The 12,286-nt window shown below is 35.8% G+C and overlaps 2 protein-coding genes across 2 annotated transcripts; one reads left to right on the top strand and one right to left on the bottom strand.

The window, feature by feature from the left end:
• The first annotated feature begins 2,039 nt into the window (after positions 1 to 2,039).
• LOC127791910 (17.5 kDa class I heat shock protein-like) lies at positions 2,040 to 2,717 on the top strand. Its single transcript, XM_052322089.1, has one exon. The coding sequence runs from the start codon at positions 2,065 to 2,067 to the stop codon at positions 2,599 to 2,601; it is 537 nt and encodes a 178-aa protein (XP_052178049.1). The 5' UTR covers positions 2,040 to 2,064; the 3' UTR covers positions 2,602 to 2,717.
• A 4,473-nt stretch (positions 2,718 to 7,190) lies between these two features.
• Positions 7,191 to 7,925, bottom strand: LOC127791922 (17.3 kDa class I heat shock protein-like). The gene has a single exon (XM_052322109.1). The coding sequence runs from the start codon at positions 7,808 to 7,810 to the stop codon at positions 7,352 to 7,354; it is 459 nt and encodes a 152-aa protein (XP_052178069.1). The 5' UTR covers positions 7,811 to 7,925; the 3' UTR covers positions 7,191 to 7,351.
• Positions 7,926 to 12,286: the final 4,361 nt, after the last annotated feature.

The raw sequence follows: 12,286 nt of genomic DNA, 5'->3' as shown, positions 1-12,286 counted from the left end.
TCTTGCGGCACATTATTGAATGCCTATTAATTCTTAAAAAGTTACATTGATAATAAATTATATAAATTTATAATAAAAAATAATAATACATAAAATTTATTTAAGAGTAACGAAATAAAGTTTAAATATCCTGCTATGGGGTGGCTTGATGAGAATATATAAATAGTCTCCCATATCTTTACGTAGAGATTAGTAAAGGAGAATTTTAAAATATTTAGATGTTTCTTTACTTGATAGTCTTAATTTTTGAAAATAAAAAATAATCCTTTCAATCAAAATACGTAAAAAATTTTATGCAAATTATATGAATATTATTTTATTCTTCAGATTAAATTGATTTTATCGTCAAAAGATTGAGCTCACTTAAGAAACACTTTGTGTCTCTAACTATTTTTTATTTTACAAGTCTCTCAAAAATAAAAGAGTCAAAACGAAGACCTTAAAAATAAAATATAACTAAATGACTTTGTATTTTTTTTTTTTTGTTTAGTTGAAGTATTTATATGTTTCTCCTTCATTTAAAATAAAAGAATAAATAAAAATAAAATTGCCGGTTCTAGTTTCATAAATTAGATGTATATTTTTTTTTTGGATTCATTAGATGTGTAGGGTATTATTAATAATATTAATTAGATGGATATATAAAATTATAGTGATTTTCATTAGTAAAAGAAACACAAAAATTAGAAGAATTTAAATAAATATTCTAGGCGCTTATAGTTAAAAAATTAAATACAAAATTACAGTCAAATGGATGCTAAATTTTTTTATATAATAAAAAATTCAACGATAAAGTAAATAATTAGAAAATTTAAAAAATTTACATATATATTTAATTGAAGGTCCCTCCATAATTTATGCTTGAGAAACGGGTGGCTATTTGAGTAATCGCAACCAGGTTTTCACTCTTAGCAGCTATTAAAAATTTTAATTTTTTTTTGAGTTATGTGATAATTCTCTATAGCTAATTTTTTCCAAAAATACCCTCACACTTCCAAAATACATCAACAAATAAAATCAAGCAGATACACAGACACACGCACTATATATATACACACTTCATGACGCATACATACACATATATACACATACATACGTAGCTATGACTGTCTGAGTTACTGAGCTTCACAATGCACACACACATATACATATATATATTTATATAGGAAGGAAGCTCGGCCATCATGATTGTCGAGTTTCAAGAATCACACCCCCGAACCGAACCCCAGCGTTTGGGGCCTTCAGTGCACCCCGAACCCTGGGTTTTCGGGGCTATTAAGGCTCCCGAACCTTGGAGTTTGGGAGCCTTCAAGACCCTCAAACGCTGGGGTTCGGTTCAGGGGGCGTGATTCTTGAAGCTCGATGGCCATGGCCGCCGAGCTTCCTTCTTGTATAAATATATATATGTGTGTGAGTTTGTGTGTGCGTATATATGTATGTGTGTATATATACATATATTTATATTTGTGTATGCGATGTAACGGTTAATGTATATATATATATATGTGTGTGTGTGCATGTGTGTTATTCAATTGTTATATTTTTATTTATTTTTTTATTTTTGACTGCATCAGATTTGTTATTTTTTGATGTATTTTCTTCGTTTTGGAAGGGATGGGTTGCGGGTAATTAATTGAGGGAGAAAGTGAGTATGAAGGTAAAAATAAATTTTTAAATAAAAATATTTTAAATATATTAAAATATGACTGTGAAGAATAAAATCTGCTGCCAATAGAATTTCCCCTTCTTTTTAATCGGCTGTCCCAACTAAAATCCAAGGTGAGGATCAAGTTCGGTGGGCTCAACGTGTCGGGCCAGGCCCATTTCACATTGCTAAATTTATTTATTTTTCATTTACGAGCAAAATGTGAAAGTTCAGCTGTTCAGGTTCGCATATTTACACGGATGCATTCATAATTAATTTTTCATTTATTTATTCGGTTCACGCGTCGCTTCTTCCGCGCAGAAACGACTAGAAGCATCGCGGGCATACCAGAAACCTCCTTCAAACGCTTATAAATACCCGAAAAGTTTGTCCCCTTTCTTATCCCACACAAACAATTAATGAAGACTTGCGGCGGCAACGTTGAACAATTACAGCTACATCAGTTCTGCAAGCAATCCAAACTGATAAGCAAGCATTCGAGAAAGGAGAGGAAGATATCGCGGATGATGAATCACTGTCCAAGCATTTGTGGGAGCGGCGGGAGCAACATCTTCAGCCCATTGATCTCTTCAGCCTTCCACGTTCGGCTGCCGTTGAAGGAGTCTGCTTCCGACACGGTTAACGCCCCGTGCGTGGACTGGAAGGAGACGCCGGAAACTCACCTGTTTATGGCGGATCTTCCTGGGGTTAACAAGGAAGATGTTAAGGTCGAAGTTGAGGAAGATCGAGTTTTAAGGATTGCCGGAGAAAGGAAGGAGGAGGAGGGGGAGGGGACGTGGCACCGGAGGGAGCGAAGGGGGGGAAAGTTCAGGAGGCAGTTCCGGTTGCCAGAGAATGCGAAGACGGAAGAAGTAAAAGCCTCAATGGAGAATGGGGTTCTCACAGTGTTGATCCCCAAAAGAGAATTAAAGAAGAATGTTGAGATCAGTGGCTGATCCGAATTGCTATTGCTTTTTTGTCTTCCCATCCCATCTTAACTACTTGTCATTTGTGTGCTCTTTTGTTTGTTCTTTGAGAAGAAGAATAAATTCTTTGTTTCTTCTGTATTGAAGATTTGAAGTGGTTGGTTGGTCTTCTTTTCTACTGTGCTGGCAATACTGTCCAGTTATTATAAATTAAAAATAAAATAAAAGGGCAATCAATTGCAACCAAAGGTTTGCCCCATTTGTTGGTGGCTGGATTTGGTTGCCCCATTTCCAATAATTGTATTATTATGTAATTGAGATGAAGTAAATGTATATATATATATATTTTAATTTAAAAATATTATATAATAGGATAATAACCCATATAGGTGCGCTTTTAAATTAAAAATAATGAATGATAAATATATTTTTTCTAAAATGAAAAATTTAGCATTTATTGCCACTTAATTTTATTTAAAAATAAAATACATTAACCATTATTAATAATGATTAAAGTGCAAAAACTACATATTGTCTTTAAAAGGTTTTGCTACACTCTTTAATGTGCACTTCAGTATTTAAATATTTTTATTGATTGATAATAAATATATTATATTTTAAAATATTTTTTGACTAATAAAAATATTTAAATGTTAAAAATTAAATATAATAAATACTGAAAGACACTTACATCTTAGAATAAGGCGTATTTATTATAATTTATTTTTAGACTTAAAAAATACTTCTATTAATAAATAAATAATAAATGCATAATACTTTTTAACGTTTTGATGATCAATAATTTTTTTTTGAAATTAAAAATAAAATGAAAAAAATATATCATATTTGAAAATAATATGCATTTACTTAAAAAAATGAAATTAACGCAAGCTGACATCAAAATATGAAGCCCAATGGCAAAATAATTTTTATAAAATGAGAATTATTGTAATAGAATGTCCGCCCTTAAAATAATGGTATGGTGTTAAAGATTTTATAGTAATTTTTGTAGTAAACATTGTTTTATAAAAAAAAAAAATCTAATTTTTAGTGTTTAAGCAACAAAAAGTATGAAATATTTTTTTTTAACAAAAATAGGTATCAAAACAAGTTTATATTAAAATAGGCAATGTAATACTCGAGAAATTCTTAAGATTATAAATGAGATTTTACGAAAAGTATAAATAGAATTTCAGAAAGATTGAGGTTGTATGATACACTAATACAGTTTTAAGTGACTGAATCAACAGAAGAGAGTACTTCGGACCTTAGATAATTAAGAAAAATGGAATAATATTGACAAGTGACTCGAGACATGATTTTAGGTGTCAAAAAAAATTTCATCAGGAACGATTTTCGGTACAGTTGTGGATCAGGTTGAAAATCGAATCGACGTAGGAAACTTTCGAAAAGTTAACGGAATGTTTTGAGAACCAATATTTTATATGTAGAACAACCCTTGAGCGATTTCGGGTTGAAATGAAAGAACTTAGGGTCAAAACGATCAACTGAGCCAAAGTGTAATTTATTAATTTTACCAGAGATAAAAAAGATAGTTTTTCAAAAATTTTGAGAATGAAATGAGGAGTACAAAACTTGTGGGCCTTAATGGTAGCATTGGAAAGATCAAGGGTGTTATGGAAATGGCTGAAATGGCATTTGGAACAAAAATGGGCCAAAGTGTAATAAAGCAAAAAATAATGTGAAACCTATAGAAAATGGCCGTCTTGCTGCCACCGCACGTGTAGCCTATTTCTGGCGATGGGACGACCGAGAGAGAGCTGGGGAAGGTCATATACGATGTGGGGAGGCTTGAAAGCCGAGCCTTGGCCTTTAATTGGTTGTAAAATGGTCGAATTTCGCCTATAAATAGCTAAGTTTTCGGTCAAAACTTAGCACACAAATTACTCACAATTAAGAGTGATTCGAAAGGAGTTGATAAAGGGCTTTTGATCATTGCATCAAGGGGAGAAATTCTGGATAATTTGGTGCGTTTTGGAGCACGTTTGAAGTTGTTTTGAACCATCACCGGAAAGTGCAGCGGACGCCTTGGCCGAAGCTTTGGCCAGTTGGTTAGGGGTCTTCCGGGGTTTGTTTCAAGCCATTCTTTGTGCCATGCTGATCGACTAAAAGTATAAAAGATGATGACATTGGAATCCAGCATCGTCAATGTACTGGCACAGGAGAAAGCCATCGGCGTACGAAGCTTACACGCCAGTCTCACTCTCTCTTTCACGCGTGGTGTGGGTAGGAGAGTGTGGGGCTGGAAAATTGTGGAAATTTTGTTTAAAAAATTGAGAAAAATAAGATCTAGGTGTTTGTGCAAGAAATTTTGGTGTTGACCTTTCCGTTTTCTCGATTTTTGCAACAATTAGCCTCGTTTTACGTGCAAACGAAGTATTGGGGTAAGTTTTAAAATTTTCTTTTGAAGTACTTAGCATGTTATGAATTGTTTTGGAGAAATATTTGAGAAATTAGTTAAGAAAGTATTTATTTAGAATTATCGAGGTGAAAACTAAGAGAAAAAAAGAAAAAATTAAGGAAAAATGGATTTTGATGTTCCTTTGAATAAATATAATGTTTAGAATGTATTTTAGCTTGAGGTTGAGTATAAAGTACAGGTGTTTGAGGTTTGTCATTCAAATTGAGGTCGTGCATGAGAATCAAGGCATTCTGAATACGTTCAAGGTGAGTGTTCGTCTCAAAACTTGATTTATTGTATGTGTTTGTACCCTTAAAACTTGGTATTTGTGTTACCTAAATGTGTTGTGAATTCCTGCAAAATGGTTTTGTTGCATGTGAACGGTAAACTGATGACGATTGGTTTCATGTAGGAGATTCGTCCCAAAATGTTTTATACATGTGCGTTGTATTTTATAAAATGTTGTTTATATGATGCATTGAGTTGTGATATGTGGTATTGTCATGCGTTGTGTTGTTCATATGGAAAGTTAGCATGAAATGTTGTCTCTATAGTGTAGTAGTAATTCCCTAAGGGTGCTGTCGAAATAGCTGACTAGGTTTTCATGCCGGATCGTATGGCCAGAGAAGTTGCACTAGAACAACTGGTGGTCCATATGAGATTTGAGTTGAGATTAGGTAGTGGTTCCTAAATGCTTTTGAGTGGGAACGTAATCCCTGACGTAATTGTGGTGAGCCGGGTTCCTGCATTGATGTGACCCTCCTGGGACGGGAGTGGTAACGATTGTTCTCGAGGCGTTGGGGAGATGCGTTGACCTTGCCCCTCTTAAGTTAGAACCACGTTGTGTCGGTGTGATAATGTTACCTTTAAAGAGATTGCTTTTTTCCTATGATTGGGTTAAACACTATGTGAGATTCTCTTGGGTTATGACTTGTCGGGTTGTGTCGGTTTATTCATGTATTGTATACATTAATGAAAATGTGTTTTAAACTCACTTAGATGATTCATCATCTAATATGGACTTTGTTCTTGGAATATTCAAACGTTTTAGGTGAAGACAGCAGTGTGAAAAAAAAAAGGATTGTCGAGGAGTGAAGGCGATTAGTGGATAATTTATAGTATGTTATTTTCAATTATGTTGTTTATTTTAATGACGTTATGTAAAACACTGATTTGGTTTTTAAGTTATGAATAAGATGGTTTGGTTATATATCATTCGAGGTTTCGATCTAGTTTTCGCATTTGAGGTGATTTATCGGTCTTAATTTATTAACGATTCTAAGTTGATATACTTGGAATATGAAACGGGATCTTTGAGGAATGATCTATGTGTGGGGTTTTCATTTAAAAAAAAATATATATTTTTAAAATCTTATATAATCTAACGTCCTTGAGAGCAGGGTGTTACAGTTAATTTGTGGTACCACATTAAAGAAACACTATAGTCCTAATTTATATTCGTTCTGTCTCAATTTGCTAATCCAAAGGCAAAGATCGAACGCCGCTATTTTTAACAAATTTTAGTTAGGTGTTTTTTTCCTACTATTATAAATAAATATGAAAATAATAGAAAATATTGAATTTTAGTGCCAACTGCCACAATATTATTTTCACTTTTTAAATAATAAAATTTTATTGGGTAATGTTGAAGTTGTAATTCACTTTTCAATTTTTTAAGGAAAGTTTTAAATTAAATGAAAAAGTTATAGTGTGGTGATATATAAACTAATTTTTACTTAAACTTATAAATTCAAATATTATTGGCATAGACATTTATAGTTATACATATATACATAAATTATACGTATAAACACAAACATACGTATACTTGTATATTCGACACATGATGTGAAAGTTTAGATGTATACATATAACTACTTTAATAAATATTTGTTCGTAAAATTTATATCAATTAAATACAAGAATTAAACCATATTTTTAAGTATAATGTAATACCTATTAAAACATTAGTTTGAGAGAGAGAGAGAGAGAGAGAGAGAGAGAGAGATTCAGCAAGCTGCTTTGATATTTGTGTGATGCTTTAAAACAGAATTGGGATTGCTTTAAACCATTTGATAGGCTTAACGGTGGACGGCGCATACTGCCCTGTTCCATGATTTCCATCTCCTCGAGACTTCGCCGTTACAGGTCCGGACTCAGCTTGTTGCAATCCAACAGACCAACACTATTCAAGGAGTACTCCCCAAGAGAAATAATCTCTCATTATTTCGATTACAATACCATTTTACAGGACATCAACTGAGAATTTCGGACATTCAATCGCAAAACATACATTTCTCTGATGAACCAAGAGAGACACAAACACGCGCACAGAGACAATTAGACTAATGCAGAATTCTAACCAGAGATTTCAATCGCCTTGGCATCCGGCTTCTTGATCTCCTCCTTGGGAATCGTCACAGTCAGAACTCCATTCTCCATGGACGCCTTCACCTCATCCATCTTCGCATTTCCCGGCAGCCTGAACCGCCTCAAGAACTTCCCGCTGCTGCGCTCCACCCTGTGCCAGGCATCGTTCTTCTCCTCCTTCTCCACGTTCCTCTCGCCTCTTATCTGCAGAACTCTGTCGTCTTCGACCTCCACCTTCACTTCCTCTTTCTTCAGCCCCGGAACATCGGCCTTGAACACGTGCGCTTCCGGTGTTTCCTTCCAGTCCACGCGAGTGTTCACCAGTGCTGAATTTTCTCCAGAACGTTGAGGGAATGGGAACTCCCTGAGCGGATCCCAGACGTCGAGAGAGAAAGGATCGAAGACGCCACCACGTCGGCCGCCGAAGAAGCTTGGGATCAACGACATTTTGTCCTCAGAGCGGGGCTCAGATAATCGAAGAAACCAGAGAGCGATTTGATTTGGCTGATTGATGGTCAGAATGTTTGCTGTGAATTTCACTTGTTGCGATGCGAGAGATTGAGGAACCGCTGGGCAATTTATAGCTACGGAAAAGAGTATTCCAGCAGCTTCGCGGCATTTAGAGAACTCCGTAATTATTTCTAGTACATTCTGGAGGCGAGCCCAATTAAAATCCTTACACATTAAGAGGCCCAACAAATAGTGGGCCTGACCTGTTGTTAGTTAAGGATAACCGTATTGCATCCAGGCCCATCAGCTCTTTCTTTTTGCAATAAGAAGATAACTAACAAATTGGGACTTAAATTTTATGGCAAAACTGAATTAAATTTTGTTAATTTTAATTTAATTAATTAAAAACTTATATCTAGATCTCAAATTTTTTTAATTTCAATTTAACCAATTCGGTGCTTCCATTTTAGGGCAAAACTTGAACTAATTCTTATAGTAAAAATTTTGAATTTTTATTTGCAAAATCAGAAATTTAAAAAAAAAAAAATCATTGGCCTTTTGCAAAATTTCTGAAACGGAGTGTAGATGTTGGAAATTAGATTAGTTTGTCTCTTTTAGCTATTTTATTAAAATTAATTTGGCTTTGAATAGATAGTTTTATTAGGATTGGAGGTCCGTTGTTAATTGCTTGGAAACAATATCATCTTTTGATAATTTACTTTTTTTCTTTTTAATTAGCAAGGATGTGTGAAAATAATATCAAATTAAATATGAGTTTTATACAAAATTATTTTGTGTTTTGTGTAAGTAAGAAAAATATAAAAAATAAAAAACAAAAGCAAACGTCAAGTCCAAGGTGTGAGGAATTTTATTTGGGCAGCTCTGCAATTAGAGATCTCTAAAATGTACTAGAAAGAAACATCTCCATCTCCATCAAATTAAGGTTTAGATGGAGGTCTGTATATGCCCCGAAGCTGCTGGAATTCTCCTTCCGTTGCTATAAATCGCCCAGCAGCTCATCATTCCCTCGCATCGCAACAAGTGAGATTTCTCGAAAACGATTGGGGGGGGGGGCGGTTGGGTTGTAAAAAATTTATTGAACTTAACAATTTTTTTTTTTGGGATGAAAAACGAGATTTTAGTACAAGTGAGAATTATTAAAATACTTGAAATAATAAATGAAAAGAAGAGCACAAACAAATAAGAGACAAAATGATATATAGTGGTTCGGCTTAAATTAAGCCTGATCCATTATCTTAGCTCCTCATTAAGGATTTTTCAATTAATCCATTAAATACCTCTTATCTCTCCGGATAGGCCCTCTAGCAATAAGCTAAGAATTTACAACCTCTTGTCTAGACAAGCAAACCCTCTAGCACCAAGCTAGGTATCACAACCTCTTGCTTAAATAAACAAGTCTTCTAGCAATAAGTTAAGAAAATCAAGAATAATAAAAGGAGAGGATCTAAAAGTAAATACTCTTAGTTACAAGATCTCTCAATATAAACACAAGACTTGAACAAGATAATACAAATGATAAACAAAGCCTTTAGAGAGAAAAATGAAGAGCAAATGAAATGATGAAGCACTTGAAGAATAAACACTTGTAAGCTTGTAATGATCTCTCTTAGTTGTATTGATTCATCCATTTGATCTCTATTTATAGAGCATCTTGAGCCCATTCAAAAATATAGCCGTTGGAGACTTAAACAGTAGAGAATCTAGCCGTTGGAAGCTGTCTGGGATATAAACTGTCGACTTTTGATGAAGAACTGTCGACAGTATGGAAGAACTGTTGACATTTAGATACAGAGAACAAGGATTTGAAATTGTCGACAGTTTTTATAAAACTGTCGATATCTTGAAATAAATTGTTGACAGTTTGCCAAGATAAAAATTCACTACTTGCTTTGATGATACAATTCACAACATATTTACATTTCTTTAGTTTAAATAAATGTCCACATTTTCTTTTATTTATATTTTACCTTTCATTTACTTTAATACATAAATTTAAATAAGAAAGTACCCCCATTTAGATTCAATAAAAATATCTAGAAAATCAAAATCCATAACAATAAAAAAGTAGAATTTGGTTTTTAGTACAAACTTAGGATTTTGCGATTTTACCACTCCCAAAATACATACCTTCTATTTCTTGAAAAATTCATTAAAAATCATTTTAACAACAATGAATATTAGATATCAAAATACCGGGAGATTATTTTTCAAAATGAAAACATTTTCATATATCTCTCCTTATAATGTACCAATCTTCCAAACTTAGAAAAAATTATAGATTATTCGATTTTTATTTTCACATAGGTACTTGAAATTGATTGTTATTGAAAACTATAAACTTGACTCGTTACTTGGGGATCAAAACCAAATAATGTTTTTCATCATCAAAACTAATCACATGTGTAAAACATCAATTTTCATCATCAAAACTAATCACAAGTGTAAAACATCAGGTCGTGCGTCTTGTGGACATGCCCCCATATATGCTGGGGGTGGGTTGCGTCTCGAGGATAGACCTCGCAAACAAGGAACGTGTGCCACCTCAGAGGTATGCACCACTGATTCGGGCACGGGCGGGCCCTGTCAGAGTGGATGTAACCAAAGCTCCCGTCTGTTGCCGACTGCGTACTGACGTTAGCCCTTGCCTCAACCATTCAGCCATCCATTTGCACACGGCTACACCAAACTGCCCACATTTGCCCCAACCATGCTACGCATTGGTTTGCCTGTGGTGCCACGACCCTCGTGGCCCAACTTCCACACGCTTGCTGCTTTTTTGGCACGGTAACCCTGTGCCATCCAATACTTGAGCCTGTTGTCCACTCGTAACCCACATTAACACGCCATTCTCGTGCCAAGATGTTTCACCAGTGCCAATGGCACGCTAGTAAGCTTCCAGCTTGGTCACACTCGTGACAAACCACCCCCACCAGAAGGATTCGACGACCTCGTTGAAAGTAAGGACAAGTATCGTTGTATAATGTCTTCGAACTGCCATAGAGTTATATCTCGCTCCCAACTTTCTTCCCCCTCTAGAGCGCCCTTCCACCTTTTCAAGTATTAGACACGCATGTTCTTCTTGCTTGCCCCCAACGTGCGATGATTTATGATTGCCTCTATTTTGTGATCATGTTAAACTCGAATCATTGGAAGAGCCTTCTTGGCTTGAATCCGATCAGGTGTATTGTCCACATAGTGTGGTTTCAGGAAACTCACATGGAATGTCGAATGTATCTTCAGCCTTTCAGGTAATAGTAACTTGTACGCTACCGCACCAACTCGTTGTATTACCTCAAAAGGTCCGTCATACCTCGGAATCATCCCACGATGTACCTTCTTATTGGTGATCTGCTTCCAAATTTGAAAAGTAAGTTTCAGCCACACCTTATCTCCTATAGCAAATTTCAAGGGTTGCCTCCCTTGATTAACATGTTTCTTCATTCGATAAGCAGCTTTATCTAAGCTATCTTGAGCCTCCTCAAGCATATCTTGTCTCTTTTTTGAAAATTGATAAGCTATCCCCAACCCTTGTCCTGTTTTTTCCAAAAAAGCACAGGTGCTCCATAAGGGGCCTTCAAAGGTTGGATCAACCTTGCATCCAGCACCTCGTTTAACTGCTATCTTAATTCTACCAGCTCGGGCGGTGCCATTCGATAAGGAGCTTTTGCCGGGGGTTGGGCACCAGGCTACAACTCAATGTGGTGATCAATTGTGCGTATAAGCGACAAAGTCTTTGGCAGCATTGGTGGCATCATGTCTGCATATTCCCCTAGAACATCTGTTGCCCTATCCGGGACTTCCACCCACTAGTCTGGCTTCATCTCAACCAGCGTTGCCAAATAAGTAGTCTCTCCCCGCTTAAGACCTTGCTCAACCTACATGGCAGACAACATTTTGCTTTTGCCCTTATCCTGCGACATATCAAACACCGATTGTTTAACAAAATAAGGCTGTATTTCATCAAAAATTAATATACTTGTGAGGTGTATCATAGGTGCTGCCTTGGCCCTCATTAAGAAGTCTACATCGAGAATGACATCAAAATCGTCCAATGGCACCACCATGAAGGGCAATGATCCCTTCCATGGACCAACAGAGACATCCACATTCGAAGTGACACCCAACACATTCTGGCATGCAGAGAGAGTTCACTGTCTTGATATGATTCTGGCACAGCTCAACTTGCATCCCTAGTGCCACTGCTATTTGACCAGCCACAAAGTTGTGCGAGGCCCTACTATCCACCAACGCACAACAGTCATCTCCATTGGCCACAATCTGTACACGGAGCAGGCCACCTACAGGTGTAGAAGCTTGTATGGCGCTAATTGACACTTGCAGGGGGCTTACTCGAACCTGCTATTCTTCGTCCTTACCATCAAGGCTTTGTTTCCTGTCAGCAACCAAGGCGTTGAGTCGCTCCCTCCTAAGGCAATCACGGGCCCTATGTGG

The sequence above is a fragment of the Diospyros lotus genome, chromosome 1 (genome assembly GCF_014633365.1).
Source record: "Diospyros lotus cultivar Yz01 chromosome 1, ASM1463336v1, whole genome shotgun sequence".
Taxonomy (NCBI): domain Eukaryota; kingdom Viridiplantae; phylum Streptophyta; class Magnoliopsida; order Ericales; family Ebenaceae; genus Diospyros; species Diospyros lotus.
The sequence above is the reverse complement of the archived record's forward strand: the minus strand, read 5'-3'. Positions and strand labels throughout refer to the sequence as shown.